Genomic DNA, 23,512 nt, shown 5'->3' with positions numbered 1-23,512 from the left:
GGAATATTAGAAAAAATGACAGATTGTTGGAATCTTGCACAGCTGTACACAAATGACATTTCTTCCAGTCGGACATATTGCTAAAGCATGATCTTTCCCCACACATTTCACTCTCACTCTCAGATGCTCCAGATTTCGAATAATTTTCGTCTCGTGTAGATTCAGATGGATGCTTTGTACAAGTTGACATACACAGCTCACAACTGTTACTTAAAGATTTTGTCAAAGAGTCTTTTCTGTCGTCTTAATCAAGTGCTTCATTCAAGTGAGAATCTCGTGCAAAGGCAGCCATGTCATATACCAACTCTTTTCCAATCACTGCGCAAGTTGTTGTGCTAATGACATCCAACCAGCTGCCTAAGAGTGAATGGCCATGGCCAGTCAGTGGCTAAGAACAAAGTTAATCACTATATACAGCTGAGCACAACATGCTCAGTTTCACTGGTTGCTTCGCAACCCGGGCCATCTGGGTCCTTACCTCCACCACCAGCTTTTCTGAACTGTGTGGATGGGTGTTCTCCTTACAACACAGTCTTTGCTCCTGTAACCCTCCTGGCCGCAGTCTCCATTAACAAATTGTCACCACACTCTACACCCAACAGTTTCCCTTTCCTCTGTCAATTCGTTCCTCCCAGTTCTCTCCAGTCACCCACATCCAGTTCACGTCTCCATATCATCATCATCATGGGCCACTCCCCATTAGCTCTTGCACCTATACATGACATACCTGGCCTGCTCAGCTGCCACCTCTCCCTCCCACATTCCTAGCTATCCAACTGGCTGCCTCCCTCTGAGCTGCTAGCTTCCCCACCACCAGCCCCTCTTTTATCCTCCCTCCACTTTATCTCTACCCGCCCTCACCCGACATACCCTACTGTAGTCCACCTGCCAAACTGCAGTCCTAGCAATGGTGCACTTCTACTATTCGGTGAGAGCTGTCACTTGGTGAGAGGTCTCCTTTACTCCTACTTTATTTATGAAGTAGTAACATGATTACCTATGATAGAGTTCACAATGCAAGGAAATTGTTAATTATTTAAATACGGAATGTAAACATTCACCCATCTGTCAAGTATTGTTGCCAGAACTGTATCTTTAACAGGAAAATGCCCACAGCTTTGGCACACAGATGCAGAAAGCAAATAAAAACGAAGGTGAGTTTGGAACTCACAACCCTCCATGCAACAGTCTAGTATAATAACCACTACACCATGGTGACTCTACTACTCAACTTCTTCTGTGACATTGCTCCCCTCCTTAAGAGGACAGCGTCTCGACGTTACGTCCTCCTAGTCTGGGAATGAGTCATCGGTCCTGCATACTCCGACTCCCGAAGACTGATGTTCGCCCTGGCGGTGATCTTCTTAGAACTTCCTTTGCTCCTATGCTCTTTGTCACCTTTCTGCTTGTTGCCTGTTGCTGGAGCTTCAAATTTACCCTGAGATGCAGGATCCTTATAGGGCTTCATTCGAAGGACGTGGACCATATCTCTGATCTTGTGTTAGGGTCGAAATGTTCAACTTCATAAGTGACATCAGACAACTGTTTTACAAAGTAGTGCCTGAGGAGCTTCTCAGAGAGACCAATCTTCCGAACAGGAGTGAAGATCCAGACGAGGTCACCAGGCTGGTAGACAACAGGGCAGTGGCTCGCATCATACTTTTGGAGATCATTTTCCTGAGCCTGCAGTGGGCGGAGTCGAGCTAACTGCCGAGCTTCCTCAGCTCTGGTTAACACCTGGCCTATGTAGTCATCATCCACGCCATCAGGATGTAACAGAAACACAGTGTCTATCACCATAGCCACCTGACGCCCACGCACCAGGAAAAATGGCGTAAATCCTGTGGTGTCTTGTTTGGCGGTGTTTTAAGCAAACATCACAAAATGTAGCACCTCATCCCAGTTGCTCTGCTCAACATTGACAAACATTGCTAGGGGAGGGGGGGGGGGGGGATGGGAGGTCTTATTAAGGCGTTCAGTAAGCTCATTAGTTTGCGGATGGCAGGCAGTCGTCATGTGATGAGTAATGTTGTACTGACGGGTTATCTCTGTCACAAGATTTAATTGAAAAACTTTCCCTCGGTCCGTAACTAATGACCTTGGGGCACCGTGTTTTAATACAATGTCTTCCACGACGAATTTTGCTACCTCAAATGCTTCAGCTGTTTTCATGGCTTTTGTAATGGCATAGTGTGTCAGATAATCAGTGCAAACAATAATCCATCTATTGCCACTAGCAGACGTTGGTTATTGTCCGAGGAGGTCAATCCCAACACATTGGAAAGGTGTTTTGGCTGGTGGAATTGGTATGAGTTGGCCGGGTGGTTTGTGAGGAACTGCTTTTCTCCTCTGGCACTCTCGACAGTGCGACACACAGTGACGGACACTCCTAAATAACCCTGGCCAGAAAACACTCTTGCGGATCCTATTTTATGTCTTAATAAATCCTAAATGTCCAGCTTCAGGTGTGTCTTGGAATTTCTGTAGAACATCTAAGCACATGTGTTTAGGAATCACTGGTAGCCACCTCTTTCCAAACGGATCAAACTGTTTCTTGCAAAGTAATCCATTAACTACCTTAATTGTCCTTTCACATCCTATGACTGATTTAATGCAAGCATGATTTGAGATATCTTGGCATCCTTCTTCTGCTCAGCAGAGAGATCCTGGAGTGCAGCGAGACAGTCACTATCTTCATCAAAGTCTTGATGGTCTTGCACAGGGTTTCTTGAGAGACAGTCTGCATCTTGTTGTTTTCTTCCACTTTTGTACACTATGGTAATGTCATACTCTTGAAGATGTAGTGCCCAGCTGGTGAGTCATCCTGTTGGAGCCTTAAGACCTGTCAACCAACAAAGTGAATGATGGTTTGTAACAACTGTGAATGGCCTTCCATATAGATACTGTCAAAATTTGCACATGGCCCAGATCACAGCAAGACATTCTTTTTCTGTAGTTGAGTAGTATCTCTCAGCTTTTGTAAGTGTCCTATAAGCATAGGCTATAACCTTCTCTTTTCCATCCGAAATTTGCACCAGAACAGCACCGATCCCATAATCACTGGCATCTGTGTGTAGTTCTGTAGGTGCTCTCTCATCATACAGACCAAGTACAGGTTCAATCGTCAGAGCTTCCCACAGCACATCGAAAGAATCTTGTTAAGCACCACCCCAGATAAAGTAGCATCGGTTTTTAACAACTCTTGGAGTGGCCTGGCTTCAATACAATCCTCCTTGTTGGAGACACTTAAGAATGGTCCTCAGTCTTTTTACATGTTCATCAAACGTCTCTGAGAACGAAGACATATCGTCCCCTTCAGGTGACTTAGAAGATTATCCATCATCCGTTCAAAAGTTGCTGGTGCATTACACAAACCAAATGGCGTTACCTTAAACTCATACAGGCCCTCAGGGGTGATGAATGCAGTTTTCTCACAATCAGCCTCATGTACTTTGATTTGTCAGTATCCTGAGTACATGTCCGTGGTTGAGAAAAATTTAGTTCCCTTCAGACAATCTAATGTATCGTCAATTTGTGGAAGGGGGCAAATGTCCTTTTTAGTTATCTTATTAAGCTTCCTGTAATCAACACAAAAGTGCCAACTGTCATCCTTCTTCCTGACAAAAACCACTGGTGACGACCATGGGCTCTGCAAAGGCTGAATGATGTCATTCTTCATCATTTTCTCTATCTCATCGCAAATTATTCAACATTCCGTTGCTGGCACATGGTTTGCTCTCTGGCTTATTGGTTGATGGTCTCCAGTGTTAATCCGGTGCTTCACCATCAATTTGTCTAATTTGATCTTCATCTGTGGATTGAAGCATTCAGAGAACTCTTGAAGAATGGCAATTAGCTTCTTCTATTGTCCCATAGTGATAGTCGAGCTACAAGATCTTGTCTCATAGTGGATGCTCAGCTGTTCGGCAGTTAACAGCTCAGCATTTGCTACAAAAATGCGTCTTGGAAGGATTGGCAGTTCTCGGCGACAGTTAACTATCCACAATTCGCCAAATCCATTCTTAAATGAGACGACAGAGGCTGGGATGACCAAGTTATTCTTCAGTGGTATTCTTCCCTTACATTCCACTACAAGATCCATGGGTTGATGCATGGCATGACACATTTCAGTTACTTTTCTAGTGCTGACTGCAGGAATGATCACTTCATCGAGCACACAGTCTCCACACACTCTGATGCTCATCTTCCTGTCCACAGTATCTCATCTCGGCTATCATAATCTTCGAGCAACCACAATCTATATTTGCCTGAGAAGCTTTCAAAAAGTCCCATCCGAGAATGACGTCATGACTACACTCTCGTAAGACGATGAATTCTAAGAGCTGTCTATGGCCACTTGTACCCACACGAATGACACATCTTCCTGTAGTTTTTACATATTTCCCATTAGCCACCTTCAGTAGAGATGTTTTGTTGTCAACGAATAAGATTTTCTGCAACTGGCGATGGTACTTCTCCGAAATGACTGAATATGATGCTCCAGAGTCCACAAGAGCTTGCACTTGTCAGCCATCCATGAGGATATCGACGTAGTTTCCTATCATTTTTGTAGTGATGTACGGCGGAGGATTTTTCTCTTCGGCAGCCACACCTCCAAGGAAGGTTGCACCCTTTAGTTTTCCAGGTTTTGGCAGCTAGGTGATTGGCTGGAGCTTCTAAACGGTGATGGAGACCTTGATCGGTGTGTTAGGGAGCATCCTCTTCAGTGGCTAGCTTGCAGCAATAGTGACCTATGTCATCCTGCACCCACATCTTCGTGTTATTCTTTGTCATCCCGGAATTGGCATCAGCTAAGATTGGTTTGCTGTCTTCTGGTGCGGTCGTCATCAAATATCCACTGCCTTTATTGATAATAGTGCACAACATGTCCCAGTCGTCTGCAGTAGAAACATACTGGTTCGTTATCGTGGGTCCTCCAGATGTCAGTCTTCCTTGATGCCCATGTAGCATTGTAGGAACGTAAGTTCGCCAGGGTCTCAACTTTTTCATCGTTTGAAAGGGAATGAAGGACGAGAGGTTGGGTTCAATGTCTGTTACACTTCATCCCTTAAGACTTCTTGAAGGGTCTCGGTGTTTGCTCGTCGTGCAACCCAAGTGCCTTCTGAACTTCCTCTCTCACTATCTGACGAAGAACACTTGTGAAATCGGTTCCTTCCTCCGTCACAAGACATTGATAAGACGTTTGGAAGCCGTTCAAACTTCTTGTGTGTAATTATTTTTTGATGCATTATCTCGATATACTGGCAACAAGGAGTAGGGCTTGATACATGTCCTCAGCAACACCCTTCATGAGAGTGCAACCTTATCTTCCTCCTTCATTCTAGGATCCACTATTTTACACAGCTTCAAGACGCCTTGAATGTAGGATGCTGTAGTTTCTCCTGGATGCTGTGCCCTGCACTTTAATTTATCTTCAACCTTGCACTTCTGACATTGGGTGTTGCTGAAATACTTGCACAGATCTGCCTGGAATACTTCTTGTGAACTTCTCCTCGTTGTTCTCATACCATTGCTTGAAAAATATGTTAGCCAAAGACATGGTGTCATCCCATTTGTTAAATTTGGCTATAAGCTCATATACCTTCATCCACTTGTTTGCATCTTGGCCATCGTCACCAGAGAACCCGGAAGGCTGTCTCATGTGGTGTCACACAGTTGCTGTCATCATAAAATCCTTTTCTTCTTCTGTCTGTCATAGATTGTGATCTGTTGAATATGGCTTGAACTCGGGTTTCTCGCCACGTAAATGGCGGCTCTGTCGTGGCCTGATGGGAGCTACTGTATCATTGATAATGTGCGCTATCACAAGTTCCAATACCCAGTGTCTCCACCAGAATAATGTTACGTAGAAGAAGGTGTAATTAGATGAATTACAAACACAAACTTTACTTAACGAATTTTTATTCAGTACTTGCATATACAAGAGCGTGGAGCAAACTGCCTCTGGCCAGAACACATATGGTATATACACAGTTACAGAACATTCCACTACAATGATTCATGCCATTTGTGGATACTTCCAGAATGTACTCGAACTGAATATAGAAATTAAAATTTTACAGTTCTGGTGAGTTTGGGTCTCACGACCCTCCATGCAACAGTCTAGTGTCATAACTACTACACCATGGTGACTGTGCTACTCAGCTTCTTCTGCAACAATATGAAAAGCATTTCATTGTTATATATCAGGAGTGTGTAAAAGCAAGCCATTAAAATCTTATATTGTAATTGTGAGTGATTTATGTCACTTATTTTGAAAGCCCATATGTTTGTGGTGTTGATCTAGTGATGGAATGGATAGCATTGCAGAGGTGGTAATATGTCAAGGAAAGTTTACAGAAGGTTGGTTGATGCTGTTACTGATGATGACAATGACTGTTCTCTTCAACACAGTATAGCTCATGTAGTAGCGTGGTGTGCATCCTGGCCAAAGTAGAATTTGGTGAATGTCAGACATTGTTCATATATAAATTTTTTCTACATACATACATACTGCAGTGTTTGGTAACTGAACAGAATGCTCATTTTTCTTGTGGATGTGTGTTTTATATACGGGATTAAGTGTTTTATTCCTTGTATTCAGCTTCTATATTACTTAAGCTTATATACGAGTGTAGATTTGTTTCTTGTAGGGGCCGCTCAGGAGTCACTCCCATGTCAGAAGCTCCATTAGAAAGTATACAAGTCCTCGCAACTTGTCATGCCTTAGCACAACTTGATGATGGTTTGGTTGGTGATCCACTGGAAAAAGCTACACTAACTGCTGTGGACTGGAATCTTACCAAAGGTATTTGAGTATCCAATCATTTCATTTTAGTCTTATGAATGTAATGCAAATTTAACAGGTAATGTTTTTTTTCCTTGTACATGCTACTGAGTGCACATATAAAGCCAACATGTTGTTGCAGATTTTGTTTCTTTTTATGGGAGGAGGGCTGAAAAAAAGCTTTCATTTTCCCTTTTATGTATTTGAAATAGCACCATGTGCAGAGCTTTCTACGAATTGTCTATGTTTTGTCAAAATACTTCATTGGGCTTCCAGACCATTAAAAGTATCTAAGAAAGGATTTTGAGTGAGAATTCCTTCCAGTAGATCAGAATTTGGCATCTGCCTTCCCAATGGTTTGATGTGTGAGGTTGCTCCACCCTAAATTGCTGTTGATAGGTACTCTTATAAAGTTGATGGTTGTGGTTGATTCCAAAGACTGATAGCATACTCAAGTAACATGAGATCTGTTCATCTATTTACATGTATTAAATTACATTCATTTATGCTGATAATTGGCTACCAGGTATTGCACCAGGAGGTAATAATCTGCATGTGTCTTCATTTTATAATAATTTCAGTAAAATGTAACCTCCCTGTACGTAATTCTACAATCTACAGACAGCCTTGTAGAGCTACAGACACCATCTGCCTGATCATTAATACACATCATGAACCATAGCTATACTATTACACTACCTTCAGGGATGCTGCTCAACACTTTTTCTTCTGATAATGTTCCTCAATTAAGGACGAGTGCTGAGTTATGTCAACTGTGAAGTCTTAACCAATTGTATTCCTATTAGAACATTCCATGCACTTTTCTTTTCCCCACAGCGTAAGTGCTATGAATTGTATCAGAGGCTTTCTGGAAATCAAAAATTGTGACGGTAACCTAAACGTCATGTGCTGGATGTCATGAATTAACAGAGCAAGCTGGGTTTCACATATGACTGAGTCTATTCTCTTGCATATTTGGTAATCTAGCTTAAACAAAGTACACCATCTGGTCCATTGGCCTTTCTTCTGTTGTCTACGTGAGCTGAATTTCAATTTGACAGCCTCTTGTTGCTATGTAACTTTCATATTTGTGGTGTGGCTGGAAGTAGAAACTGCACTGCTGTCTCTTTCCATTTTAAAACCTTCATTTTGGCACCATCGCGCTGGAGCACCTGGACAAATGGAGATGAATTTGATCCATTGTCTGATCTCTCGTAGTACCAATACTTCTTAGGTACTTTTTTTTACAGCTCAGTAGGTAAGTGCTTCTCCCATAACTGTTCTGATGTTTTCTGATGCCCCAACTGATGTTTGGGTTTTTAGTGACTAAATAAATCTTGAACAAGAAAATAGCCAAATAATTCATGCATTTCTGTCCATGATGTATTCAATTTATTGATTGAATAACCTTGTATTTTTCCCTTTATACATCATATTTGTGTGTGTGTGTGTGTGTGTGTGTGTGTGTGTGCGCGCGCACATGCGCATGCTAAAAAAGCAGAATATGGTATTCGTGTCAATTATTTCTTTACTTTTCTGTCAATAATCACTCTTGTTATAGGTGATGCTGTGATTCCCAAGAAAGGTAAAGCTCCTGGAATGAAGATTTTTTATCGGCATCATTTTTCATCAGCTTTGAAAAGAATGTCTGTTATTGCTGGGTATACACTATCTGGAAGCACAGATACAACGTATGTAGCGACAGTGAAAGGAGCACCAGAAACACTTAAGTCCATGGTGATGTTTTTCTTTCAATCAAGAAAATCCATAGTTATCTGCATGTACAAAGAGAATATGTGCAAGTTTTGACTAATCTGTGCATTTCTTTAATGAAATTACAGTTCTCTGTCATTCCGGACAACTACGACTCAGTTTATCTGGAAATGTCTCGGCGAGGTGCAAGAGTATTGGCATTGGGTTGGAAAGAGATTGGTCGTCTCACTCCACAGCAAATACGCGAATTTTCAAGGGAAGACATAGAATGTGAATTAAAATTTGCTGGATTTGTAGTCATATCCTGCCCACTTAAAACTGATTCAAAAAGTGTAATAAAAGAGATTCTTAATGCCTCTCACCAGGTACATGAAAAAAACCTGTTTCCTATCTTAGCAGTTAAATGCATTACAATATTAATTTAGGTCCATGTCCTGTTTACAGGTTGTGATGATCACTGGGGACAATCCATTAACGGCATGCCATGTTGCAAAAGAATTAAAATTTGTTCAGAAATCTTTAGTTCTGATTCTAACTAATAGTGAGAATGAATGGCATTGGGAGAGTATTGACCAGACACAGAGGCTTCCAGTTCTCCCAAAAAATAATTACAAGGACCTTGTTTCTAAATATGACCTGTGTGTCACTGGAGAGGTTAGTTTTGCCACCAATGTTTAATGATAAGTTCTAAAGATCTGAATGTATGTAATCGTGAACACTTATGACAGAGAATAAGAAGCATGAAATCACTAGGGATCGACAAATAAATCAAAAGGATGACAACATTAAGTTCACTTTTTAACATTAAAACATTGCATAAAGTAAATTTATTAACTTCTACATCATGTTCTTAGGATCCCTTCACGAAGGAGAACTATCTCAAGTATTTGTAACATTTAAGTAAAAAATTGTTCGTTTGTTTGTTTTCTATGGCTTTGTACTTTGTTTAGCCATCAAGAATACATGCTTACATAGAAAACATAAGAGAAAACACAAAAATTCATACATACAGAATTGAAAGCTCAGACCATCAACTTTTTTCACAACAAATATTTAATAATTAAACTAAACTAGACATATTTGTGTTATCAGTCCATAGTACTTCTTAAATTTAATAATAAGTGATACAGATAAATGAAAATGAGTCTTACAGATTTTACCCTATACTCTTAAGAAAACCGTCACTTTATACAGGCGGATATCTTTAGAAGCCAAAAGAGAAGACTCTGAGTGAGAAGATAACCTGTACTCGTCAGAGCCTCCAAACATTCTGATCATTCATTGTCATATTTGAAACGTTGAAACAAAATGGGGTTACATCAGCTTCTGACTCAGAATTACACTCATGTGTAGGGGAATCATAAATTTTAATTCTAAACAGACGTAGAAGAAATGAGGCATAGTTAAAGCGGAGTTGAATGATGGTGGAAATCTTAGATCGGTCCAAATGCATCCTCATTAACCACGGCCTTGTGGTAATTTGAGGTTGTAATGCTGCATAATATCCACCTTTCATTTGTTGGGATACATTTCACATCTCTTGCCAGTGCTGCTTTCTGTGGCTCTTGACTCCATTTAAGGAAATGTGGGCTTTACCGATTTGAATCAGTGGACGTAGAAAAACACATCCAGTATATTCCTCTTGTGGAATTTTGGATCCATCAGTATATGTACAGATATAACCAGACCACTAAGCATCAATGAGATAATTAAATCTGCATTTAACCTCAGTGAGCTTGTGATAATATAATAATAGATTGGAATCTGGCAGCTGAATGTGTCAAAATCATACTCAAATAAATTAAACACATGCTATTGTGTTCACACTTAACAAGCCCTCATTTCAGTGTTTTGCATCATTAGCTAAAAGCACATATTTTCTAATTATACTCTTTAGTTGGTGTTAGTTTGTGATGATATACTGGGCTAGGACAGTAATATGGAAACACAATGAGAATTGCAAGTGTGAATGTAAATGCAAATGCTAACTAAGCCTACAGGATGCACTGTTAAATTTGACCACAAATGGTAGTTGTGCGATGTTCTCACCGTACTGCAAGTATCAGTCATGTTCAAAGCAGTGGTGTGTGTAGCAAACTGAATCCAAATGTTGGCAGTTTGTTGGTGCACATATGGTGGGTCCTACTGTAACCAAGGTAGCCAAAAGGTTCGGTGTTTCAAGAGACACTGTACCGAAGATTTATACCACATACTGGAAAAGAGAAAAAACATCACACACTGAGCCATGGTGCAGATGAAAAGTGTGTGTGGAGTGATAAAAAAAAAGTCATTTTGAGGATTGTGGTGAAAAATCAGAGGATGTCAGCTGCAAACATCTTTCAGGACTGAATGTCACACTCGCGAACCCCTTCAGTAATAAAACGACATTAAGGGAGCTCCAAACCAGGGAACTGCAGAGTGAGCTGGAATTCCAAAACCACTCATCAGTGATGCAGATTCCATAAAACCTCAACTATGGAGCATTAGAAGGAAGTCATTTTATCAGATGAATCTTGTTTGGCACCATTTTCAACTTCTGGCCAAGTTTACATCCCAAGAGTGAAATTAAACCTCAGTTCACTGATGATTTGTACAGCCATATCATGGTATTCCATGTGCCCCATGGTTATTCCTCAAGGTAGCATTTCTACCAAGCATTATGTGACCATTCTGGTAGGTCACGTCTTGTTTGTTCCCCCAGTGGTGATGCTGTGTTCCATGACAACAGGGCCCCTGTTCACATACTTTCTATCATCCAGAACTGGTTTTTTTGAGCACAAGGATGAATTGTTGCATCTCCCCTGGCGATCACAGTTACCAGATCTGAATATTATTGAATTTTCATGCTATACTTGGAGAGAAGGCTGTGTGATCACTATCTGCGCCCATCATTTTTACATGAACGTGCCACATTTTGCTGGAAGAATGGTATAAGATTCCCATGAAAACCATGCAGAACCTGTATTTATCCATTCCAAGATGACTGGAATCTGTTTTAAATGCGAGTGGTTTTCCTACACCGTATTAGCCAACCATAATGTATAGTGTTTTAGTGTTTCCATATTTTTCTCCATCCCTTGTAACTGAATATATCACCAATTACTTTCAGTAATTTTTCTTTATTGTCTGATAGTCTGCAATTTATGACAGCAGTGTTTTCTTTTGAAGTAATCCTCTAGAGTTATCATCCAAGTCCTATGATCATGTTGATACAATGCACCGATGAGTTTCGTACTTGTCTTCATCAGTCATAGATGAAGCTACCGGAGTAAACCATCGGAAGAGGTGGCTACTGCTTGGGTGTGTGTATGTATATAATAGAGGGAAACATTCCACGTGGGAAAAATATATATAAAAAACAAAGATGCTGTGACTTACCAAACGAGAAAGCGCTGGTAGATAGAACACAATAAAAAACACACAAAAAACTCAGACAAATTTCAAGCTTTTGCAACCCAGGTTACTTCATCAGGAAAGAGGGAAGGAGAGGGAAAGACGACAGGATGTGGGTTTAAGGGGGAGGGTAAGGAGTCATTCCAATCCCGGGAGCGGAAAGACTTATCTTAGGGGTGTGTGCAAGTGTATACCTGTCTTTTTTCAGCTTAAACCGACACTTTTTCGACTTTTTTCACACCAGAACTCCAGTTCCTTTCTAGTTCACCTTTATCTCTCCCCATATATTTTTATTTTCACTCTAGCCTCAGTTACACTTTCCACCTTCTAATACCATGTCACCCTCACAACGACCCCATTAAGTTTTATTTACATTCCCTCCGCAAACATGCCTTTGCCCTAGCCAGATTACGCTCTCATATTTTATTCACTCAGGCTTGTCTGACATTTGGCATTACCCCCAAAGGCCTTGCACTTAAAGTTCCCATCTCTGGCTGTAACCCTTCTTTCCATCAGTCCCTACACTAGTTCCAAACTGAACAATCCGTAGCCCTCACCTGCCTAATCCTTCACCTACACATCAACTCAGTCAATGAACACACCCGTCAACTCCTATCCCTAAAATCAAAGTCCTTAGTCTTTCCTCTCCCACATCCACACCGGCTGTTGAGAAAAAAATGGTTCAAATGGCTCTGAGCACTATGGGACTCAACATCTGAGGTCATCAGTCCCCTAGAACTTAGAACTACTTAAACCTAACTAACCTAAGGACATCACACACATCCATGCCCGAGGCAGGATTCGAACCTGCGACCGTAGCAGTTACGCGGTTCCGGACTGAAGTGCCTAGAACCGCACGGCCACCGCGGCCGGCGGCTGTTCAGAGCATCCTCCTACAGGTCAACCGCAAATTAGAACAGCATGCCACGCTCCACCTCAAAAAACTATCCAATCTCCTGGTTTCCCACCTCCGGAAAGGCAACCCTCCACAACCTTTCCAACAAACCTCAACCTCCTCTCATTGCAAACAGACCCAGTCTCTCCCATCTACTCAATCTCCCACTTCCAGCTCCACTCCCCCCAAAACCTCAAAATTCTAGTCAACACAATCTAGAACCATAACACCCCAATTCAATAGTTAACCTTTCCTCCAAACCTCTCTCCCAATCCAAAACTTCTGTCCTATCCAAAGGCCTCACCTTCAGCCCCACTCCCAGATTCAACCAAACAGCCCTCGTCAAAGATTTACTGTCCTACACTCGTACTCTCTGCTGGAAATATTACTTTGCCATGAAGAAAAATAATCCTAATCCTACTCCTAATGATCCAACTCCCCAAGACACTATCCAAATTGAACCCTGCCTGGAACAGTTCCGTCCTCCATCACAGTGGGACCCCCCTCCTCTTCCTCAAAATCACCCTCTCCAAACCTTCCAGGAATTTCTCACTTCCAGCCTTGCCTCTCAATCTTTCCTGAAAAACCTTAATCCTACTCCCAACATCACCACAGCTGAAGCCCAGGCTATCTGTGATCTGAAAGCTGACTGATCCATGGTCATTCTTCCGGCTGATAAGGGTTCCACGACCGTGGTACTTGATCGTCGGGAGTATGTGGCTGAGGGACTGTGTCAGCTTTCAGACAACACTACATACAAAGTTTGCCAACGTAATCCCATTCCTGTTGTCCAGGCGGAGCTTCAGGGAATGGTCAGTACCTTAGGCCCCCTACAAGACCTTTCACCTGACTCCATCAACCTCCTGACCCCACTGACACCCCGTACCCCTATCTTCTACCTAGTTCCTAAAATTCACAAACCCAAACATCCCGACCGCCCCATTGTAGCTGGTTACCAAGCCCCCACAAAACGTATCTCTGCCTATGTATATCAACACCTTCAACCCATTACATGCAGCCTCCCATCCTTCATCAAAGACACCAACGACTTTCTTGAATGCCTGGTATCCTTACCCAATGTGTTACCCCCAAAAATCATCCTTGTAACCATTGATGCCACTTCCTTATATACAAATATTCCGCATGTCCAGGGCCTCGCTGCGATGGAGCACTTCCTTTCACGCCGATCACCTGCCACCCTACCTAAAACCTCTTTCCTCATTACCTTAGCCAGTTTCATCCTAACTCACAATTTCTTCACTTTTGAAGGCCAGACATACCAACAATTAAAGGGAACAGCCATGGGTACCAGGATGGCCCCCTCGTACTCCAACCTATTTATGGATCACTTAGAGGAAGCCTTCTTTGTTACCCAGGCCTGCCAACCCAAAGTTTGGTACAGATTTATTGATGACGTCTTCATGATCTGGACTCACAGTGAAGAAGAACTCCAGAATTTCCTCTCCAACCTCAACTCCTTTGGTTCCATCAGATTCACCTGGTCCTACTCCAAATCCCATGCCACTTTCCTCGGCGTTGACGTACATCTGTCCAATGGCCAGCTTCACACATCCGTCCACATCAAACCCACCAACAAGCAACAGTATCTCCATTATGACACTTGTCACCCATTCCATATCAAACAGTCCCTTCCCTACAGCTTAGGTCTTCGTGGCAAACGAATCTGCTCCAGTGCCGAATCCCTGAACCATTACACCAACAACCTGAAAACAGCTTTCGCGTCCCGCAACTACACTCCCGACCTGGTACAGAAGCAAATAACCAGAGCCACTTCCTCATCCCCTCAAACCCAGAACCTTCCACAGAACCACCCCAAAAGTGCCCCACTTGTGACAGGATACTTCCCGGGACTGGATCAGACTCTGAATGTGGCTCTCCAGCAGGGATACGACTTCCTCAAATCCTGCCCTGAAATGAGATCTATCATTCATGAAATCCTCCCCACTCCACCAAGAGTGTCTTTCCGCCATCCACCTAACCTTCATAACCTCTTGGTTCATCCCTATGAAATACCCAAACCACCTTCCCTACCCTCTGGCTCCTACCCTTGTAACCGCCCCCGGTGTAAAACCTGTCCCATGCACCCTCCCACCACCACCTACTCCAGTCCTGTAACCCGGAAGGTGTACAAGATCAAAGGCAGAGCCACCTGTGAAAGAGCACACCCACGTGATTTACCAACTGACCTGTCTACACTGTGAAGCCTTCTATGTGGGAATGACCAGCAACAAACTGTCCATTCGCATAAACGGACACAGGCAGACATTGTTTGTTGGTAATGAGGATCACCCTGTGGCTAAACATGCTTTGGTGCACGGCCAGCACATCTTGGCACAGTGTTACACCGTCCGGGTTATCTGGATACTTCCCACTGACACCAACCTATCGGAACTCTGGAGATGGGAACTTGCCCTTCAATATATCCTCTCTTCCCATTACCCACCAGGCCTCAACCTCCACTAATTTCAAGTTGCTGCCCCTCGTACCTCACCTGTCACTCAACAACATCTTTGCCTCTGTACTTCTGCCTCAACTGACATCTCTGCCCAAAGTCTTTGCCTTTACATATGTCTGCTTGTGTCTGTATATGTGTGTGTGTGTGTGTGTGTGTGTGTGTGTGTGTGTGTGTGTGTGTGTGTGTGTGTGTGTGCGCGCGCGCGTGTGTATACCTGTCCCTTTTTCCCCCTAAGGTAAGTCTTTCCGCTCCCGGGGTTGGAATGACTCCTTACCCTCTCCCTTAAAACCCACATTCTTTCGTCTTTCCCTCTCCTTCCCTCTGTCCTGATGAGGCAGCCTTGCGAAAGCTTGAAATTTGTGTGTGTTTGTGTGTTTTTTATTGTGTCTATCTACCAGTGCTTTCTTGTTTGGTAAGTCAGAACATCTTTTTTTAATATATTCACCAAAAATAGATGCTAATTTCGCCCAAAATAAATGCCACATTTTGAAATTACTATAGAGGCCCAGAAACCGAGAGACGTTGAAGAGTAGCTCGAGTCATTTCTCATCGGATCAAACTTACTTATCATAACAGTGACTTGTGTATTCATGTAGAATACCGTTTGGCTACTACAAACCGCAGGCAGAAGCATCAGTGAGTTACTGTAACACTAGAAACAACTGTGCAGAACATTTGTTCTCTCTTTGTAGGGAATTTCAGGAAACCTTGTGTATATGTGCCACAGAATGCTGCTGTGCTCCCACGCATGGCCTCCCACTTGTTTTCCCGTGTGCTGTGCGTGCTGTTCGACTATAGTCTGGGACCAAGACACATCTCAAGACTCTACATAGAGTGCCCAGCAGGTCAGCATCCTGTTAAACATCACAATGTTGAAAAGCAAACAGTCATCCAACATCTCATCACAAGGCATCAAAGCACACTGTTAAATTTCAAGAGTGTAACTGGCACCCGCAAACACCTTGTCAATTGACAAAAGTCAGCATAGGATATAAGAGCTGAGGACTTAGCTAGCAGAATGGTTTGAACACCAAGGAGGTGACTGTGAAGCTTGTGCAGAACTTCTGATCCAGCTAGCTGAGGACTTAGCTAGCAGAGTGGTTTGAACACCAAGGAGGTGACTGTGGAGCTTGTGCAGAACTTCTGATCCAGCAGGATGGCATACAGTAGCCTTGGAAGGGCTTCCTTTAGGAGATGGCTTAACTGAAGTGGCATCAGACAGTCCAAGCCTGGCCCCTGTGATTTAATCAGTGACAAGCTTTCGTAGTTCCTATCATGTTGCTTCTCAGCAGTATACAAGCATCCCATAACCTGGCGTGGCCATGATGTATCGTGGAACTGTTAGTGAAGTGTATCCCAAAATTGATGAGGCTTGGAATAGCCATGGGTTTTCATAAGACCAGGCTCAAAAAGGCCTAGTTCTTGAGGAAGGGTTTTTTACTCATTATGAACTGCAATATGCACCTCTGATTCTTCCACCTAGTTGGTTTCAGATGATGATGTTAATGAGATAGTGTCGGCAAGATTCTTGTTTTCTTTGTATGCCCTGCTGCTCGCTGTGCTCGACATTGGAGTGGCAATCTGCAGTTAAGTGATGCATGTCACTGTTCTTCATATGCTGGAGCAGAACGTTCAGAATCATCATGAAAAGCCAATGTGGGCCAGTTGTGGCCAGAGACAGGACATCAAGGAAAGATGTTATCACTGGTGCTGCTTGTGTTGGGCACTGAGTAAATCTCGAAGCCTCTCTAGAAAATTCTTAAACCATTACTGATAAATATCTTCAATTTGTATGAATGTAAGAGTTGTTTTTGCTCCATGAACACAACAAATGAAGAATTTTTTTTTTTTTTTTCAACTTGAAATAAAACTATGTGATGTTAGAAGTGACTGAGTGCAGTGCATTTTGCCATCTAATGTGTAACAGTTCTAGGCTTAAATTAAAATCAGATATTGATCTTATAAAAAATGTTCCCTTACCATCTGTAGGAAAAATAAAAAAAACAATTAGGATTTTGTGTTTTTTCCCTCAATCTACATAAATTAAAATCCAGAAATATGCAACTTGCACATCAGGACATAAAATTGTATGTCATAATCGGTATCAGTTATGGGTCAAATAAGATTATATTGTTCACAAAAAATAACTTTTTTTGTTCTTAAAAAGTGTGTATGCTTTTGTTAAATTATTTTACAGAGACAGACATCAGAATTAATGTGAAAATAACCAGTTTATTGTATTAGTTTTCTTAATTTATAAATGTATGTAATGTGTGTAAATAGTTAAAAATTTAATTGAAATGCCTGTTACAACTTGGAAGATGTTTGTCTCTGGAGGTGTTTCCATTGTTCTCAAAGCAATATCAGAGAGGGGACAGCTTGCAGAACATTACACGTGTTTAATAGTGTTACATTATTTTGATACTTTTGTGTTCTTCATTATGTGATGTCTGTTGAGCATGTTTTAGTTTAGTGGCTGTTGCACATAATAATATTAATGAAAAAATATGTAATAATTTTGTTTTAGGGATTAACATTTTTAAGCACAGAACACAAAGGATTTCTGTTTAAAATCTTGCCACATATTACAGTGTTCGCACGAGTTGCACCAAAACAGAAAGAATTTGTCATCGTTACATTAAAGTCATTGGGATTTACAACTCTTATGTGTGGTGATGGAACAAATGATGTTGGAGCATTGAAGCATGCTGATGTAGGTATGTAGATATTTCTTTAAGTGTTACACAAAAAAGCAAGATACAGAATCAACTGAAGTTATTATTGTCATGTAATAAATTAGAGCATCATTACTTTTCTTACTGTATTGGAATGACAGTGTAATGTCACTTGAAATTCATTTATTTCTTGATATGCAGAAAGACTATTCTCTGTCTCTCCCACTCCCGTCCCTATACCAATTTATAACTTCAAAGTAATTCATATACCTCTACAATGTATTTCCTGTTGATCAGCTTGTGGAAAGATTGCCCAGCAGCTTCCAATTTGAAAACCTCATACTTCTCAAATACAAGGCTTTGTGGTATCTATCATGTAGATTTTGATTTACAACTATCTTTAACCCCCCCCAATCCTGTCAGTTAAGAGTTCAGTCACTTTTCCGGACTTGCACATCTACATCAATGTCCATACCTTGCAAACCACTGTCAAGTGCATGGCAGAGGGTACTTCCCATTGTACTAGTTACTAGGAGTTCTTCCCATTCATTCACATATGTCGCTCAGTAAGAACAATTGATTAAATGCCTCTGTGGCTACTATAATTAGTCTAATCCTGTCTTCACAATCCCTATGGGAGCTACACACAAGGGGTTGTAGTTATATTTCTGGATTCTTGAAGCTTTGTAAGCAGACTTCCACAGGATAGTTTACATCTATCTTAGTGTCTTCTAGTTCAATTCTTTCAGCATCTCAATGATTTTCTCTCCTGGGTCAGACAAACCTGTGACCATTGGTGTTCCCCAGTTTTCCATACATTCAGTATCCCCTGTTAGTCCTCTAAGTATGGGAGCGTATGTACCCCACACAATTCAGCAATATTCTATGTTTGGCTGCATGAGTGCTCTTTAAGCAAACTTCTTTGTTGTCAGGTTACATTTTCCAAGTATCCTACTAATGAAATGAAGTGTACCACTAACTTTACCTATGACTGAGGCAGTGTGATTTTCCACTTCACACCACTTCAAATTGTTATGCAAAGGTATTTGTATGAATTGACTGACTCCAGTTGTGACTGACTGAAATTGTAGTCACAGAATACTATGTATGTTGTGTTTTTGTGAAGTGAAGAGTTTTACGTTTCTAAACATTTAATGTAACTTGCCATCGTTGCACCACTTCAGAGTATTATCAAGATCTTACTGAATATTTGTGCAACTCTTTCCAAATAGCACTTCACTGTAAATAACTGCTTCATCTATGAAAAGTCTGAAGTTACTATTAATTTGTCTTCAAGGGTTTTAATAGGCAACATGGTCAGCAAGGGTCTCAACATATTTTCCTGGTTCACACATGAAGTTACATCTGCATCTGTGCATGACTCTTCAAGATAGCGTGCTGCATCCTCCCTGCTAAGAAATCCCATCACAAACTCCATTTGCTTTTCAGAAATCAAGAAATACTACAGCATCTACTCTAATGCCTTGCGAAAGGGCTTTCAGTGAGAAAAGTGCATGTTGGATTTCACATGATCTGTGTTTTCAGAATCCATACTGGTTTGCATGGAAGAGGCCATTCTGCTTGAGATACTTTATTATGCTTGAGCTCACAATATGTTCGTTGTGTGGCTCACTCCTGCTTCCCTTCTTGTAAATGTCTGTGACCTGTGCTTTCTTCCAACCCTTGGGCACAATTTTCTGTTAGAGGGATTTACAGTATATTATGATTGAAAGGGGGCTAACCCAGTGACAAATTCTGTGGAGATTTTGATAGGAATTTTATTGGGTCGTAGAGCTTTGTTCAGTTTTAGTAATTTCAGTTGTTTCTCAGCACCACTAATATCTACACTGCTGGCCACCGTAAATGCAACACCCTGAAGGAAGCATCCGAATGAAGTGAAATTTACACCATGGGTTTGCAGCGATGAGGTATGCAACTGATTAGAATTTCAGCGCAGACGCACATCACGCGCGCCTGTGGCGCCACCTCATAGCGCCATTTAAGGCTTGGCGATTTCGACGAGTGTACATTCGGCACGTGTGTTTACCTTGTGGTTGTTTCACAAGACGATCAGTTATGCCTCGTAGACAACAGCGAACATCGTTTGATCAAGTATCAGAGTTCGACAGGGGAAGGATAGTGGCTTACCGAGATTGTGGATTATCATACAGAGAAATCGCTAGTCGTGTTGGACAAAACCAAACAACTGTAATGCGGATATGTGACCGTTGGATGCAGGAGGGAACGACGGACCGACGTGGTCGATCGCATTCACCTCGGTGCACCACTGCACGTGCTGATAGGCAAATTGTGCGCATGGCAGTGACGGATCGCTCAGTGACATCCCGAACCATAGCACAGCACATTGCGTCTGTAACGCATCATTCAGTATCTGCGCGTACCATTCGACGCCATTTACAGCAGAGTGGTCTGTCCGCAAGACGTCCATTGCTTCGTCTACCATTGACGCAGAACTACAGACGTCTCCGTCGCCAATGGTGTGATGACAGACGGATGTGGACGGCAGAATGGAATGACGTTGTCTTTACTGACGAGGCACGCTTCTGTCTGCAGCACCACAATGGTCGGATTCGAGTGTGGAGACACCGTGGAGAGAGGATGCTGGACAGCTGCATTATGCACTGCCACACTGGTCTTGCTCCGGGTATTATGGTATGGGGCGGTATTGGATACTACTCTCGCATGCCTCTAGTACGCATTGCCGGTACTTTAAATAGCCGGCGCTACATATCCGTGGTGCTGGAGCCAGTTGTCCTTCCTTATCTTCAGGGCTTGGCCACAGCCATATTTCAACAGGATAATGCGCGACCACACGTGGCACGCATTGTCCAAAGGTCTTGGTCAATAACCAGATTGAAGTGCTTCCCTGGCTGGCTCGCTCTCCGGATCTTTCGCCGATAGAAAACATGTGGTCCATGGTTGCTCAACGAGTGACCCAGATTACATCCCCAGCTGCCACACCAGATGATCTTTGGCAACGTGTGGAAGCTGCTTGGGCTGCTGTACCCCAGGAACACATCAACGTCTCTTTGACTCAATGCCGAGACGTGTGGCAGCGGTGATCTCCAACAATGGCGGCTACTCTGGCTACTGATTCTGGCAGGAACCACATGTCACAGACATCTGTAAACGTAATCATTTGATACTTGGTCAACATGTTATCTACAAAATAAATTTTGTTGTGCTGCCTCTTGTCTTTCTTGGTGTTACATTTACGGTGGCCAGCAGTGTATTTCACACATCTATGCAGTGGGGCAAGAATTAAATTGGGACAGTACTCCTGAATTTTCCTTTGCAAAGGAACATTTGAAAATAATGTTCATCCAGGATGCAATATCAATATGAAGTATGATAGAAAGCTACTCACTGCATAGAGGAGGGGTTGAGCAGCAAATGCACAAATTTACAAGTATAATGTTGGACAAGCTACTGGCGCGCGCGCACACACACACACACACACACACACACACACACACACAGCCTTTGTCATATTGTGGTGCTGAGGCCTGACTGAAGTGAGTAGTTATAATGGCTGTGGTGGGTAGTGGACGTACAGAAGTAGCATGGGGGGGGGGGGGGGGGGGGGGGGGGGGGAGCAAGTTGGAGGTGTCTATCACCATCATGCTGGATTTATATAGATTACAGGATATATGTATTTTTTAAATAAAGTTCTCAATAATTCAAAATAAGAGTATAGTTCAGCACTACTACACAACTAATGAGAGCTATTCATAAAAGTGAAGTTACCAACACTGCAATATAGAGGGCAGTTATATTAGTACTTCATCCTGTTCTTATCTATGTATCTCATAGATCGCTTTCTGCAAATACAAGTGGTTTTCTATTCAGTGCGAGACAGCTAAGACTGGTTACACTCAAAATATATCCAGGATGAGTAAATATAGTAAGGTACAATTTTTATCAAGTTATAGCAAGCAGTGAACTGAACTTTGTGATGCACAGAAGTAATTTTTAACATTTATGGCTGCCAAATTATGACAGTGATTTTTTTCTGTGGCATATATTTCGGACTTGAAAAAAATAGTGATAAGATAATGATGCCATAAGCCACTGTCATATCATCAGAAGAGGCCCCACAAATGTTTGTTCCGCTGTTTCAAATTTAAGCACACACAAAACTCAGGTGGATCTCATGTATTTATTATTGTGACTGTCCTCTCAAGTGCTTATATGATGATCTTCAGCTTTGATACATCTTATGAAGCCATGTCAGACAGTACTGCACATGAAATGGCATGTTCACTCATCCCAGTATGTGTGTTAAATAACATTTCATGTCTTCAGGAGTTGTTAGTGTTTCGTTTTAGATCTCTTGTTTTACCCCCACACATCCCCCACCCTCTCCTCCATTCTCCCTCAGAGACAGGTAAGTGTGTAGCTATTTGTGGTTCCTGAATGACCAATCAAACAATCTACAAATGTTTTGCTAAGGAAGTCAGTGATTATCCATGGGGAATGTGCAGGACATCTATCATGTTTTTGCCACTTAAATTACCTTATGCCCAGTGGACTGCCTTCCAATAACTACTGCAGCATCCGTCAGCAACTATAGATACTATGACTATTTGACTACTGATAATAAAACAGGAACCAGTAATGGGATTCTTCAAAAGCCCATATCAGATGCTGACATACCAAAGTTGTTGTCTATCTGCTTCTCTCTCTCAACCTCTGTATGTCACACACTCAGATACACTAAACCTATCTGAAGAAATGTATGTTATATGTTTGCTACTTTGAACTAACAAAGTGAAAGTGGATTGCAAAAAGAACATTGCTACAAACTCCGAAAAGTCCTTTTATGTGTCAGGAAAATGTTCTCCCATATAACAGTTCCGTGCGTAAGTTGTTAAAAGAAAATGGCTTCAGCGGAGCTTGAATGACGGTCTCACAGGCTAACAACTCACCAACATGAGATATACAGAATTTTAAGTCACTGATATGCTTTTCCAGTGCTCTGTAGTCCTGGTGTTACTTTTAATTACCGTTTATGCATGCTCTACTGGATGATAGCACATAGCACGAACGAAATCGGTGTTTTGGTTGATGCTTTATCGATATACACTGTCTGGTTCTGGTCTGAGTGTCTGACATTTGGAGATTTGGGTGTCTGACATTTGGAGATTTGGGTGTCAGCCAACATAGATTTTGAACTGACTAGTAGAGCATATTGTAAAGAATGATATGCTAAATATTGGATAGAAATGCTGAGTTGCCTTGCTGTTATAGACATGATTCAAAGAACTACAACAAATTTTGAAAGTCTTTGCCACAAAGCTTTTGATGGAGTCAAATGTTTAAGCCTGAAACACATTGAAACATAGTGTTTGCAGAACCATCCTTTGAGTGTTCCCATTTCACATTCAAGCTGACTTGTAGTGACATCTGGATTGTGTGTTGCCAGTTATGAAATGTTAGTTAAGGGTTTCTCTCATCAGTTGCGCCTTTTTATATGTACTGGGGTGTGTCTCCTATGGGTCATCAGGCATGTTTTCTCAGGTGTTTCAGAAGATTTTTGTAACTTCATTTTT

At 41.9% G+C, this 23,512-nt stretch overlaps 1 protein-coding gene across 1 annotated transcript in view; it reads left to right on the top strand.

Moving 5' to 3' along the window:
* The window catches only part of LOC124615783 (endoplasmic reticulum transmembrane helix translocase), a 193,784-nt gene that overhangs the window by 52,004 nt on the left and 118,268 nt on the right, over positions 1 to 23,512 (top strand). The window contains exons 10-14 of the mRNA XM_047143898.1: positions 6,654 to 6,808; positions 8,349 to 8,524; positions 8,629 to 8,865; positions 8,945 to 9,154; positions 17,792 to 17,981. Of these exons, the coding sequence (XP_046999854.1) occupies positions 6,654 to 6,808; positions 8,349 to 8,524; positions 8,629 to 8,865; positions 8,945 to 9,154; positions 17,792 to 17,981 (968 nt within the window). The remainder of the gene's footprint in view (positions 1 to 6,653; positions 6,809 to 8,348; positions 8,525 to 8,628; positions 8,866 to 8,944; positions 9,155 to 17,791; positions 17,982 to 23,512) is intronic.

The sequence above is a fragment of the Schistocerca americana genome, chromosome 5, assembly GCF_021461395.2.
Source record: "Schistocerca americana isolate TAMUIC-IGC-003095 chromosome 5, iqSchAmer2.1, whole genome shotgun sequence".
Taxonomy (NCBI): Eukaryota; Metazoa; Arthropoda; class Insecta; order Orthoptera; family Acrididae; genus Schistocerca; species Schistocerca americana.
Note: the sequence above shows the minus strand (reverse complement) of the source record. Positions and strands in the feature narration are given on the sequence as shown.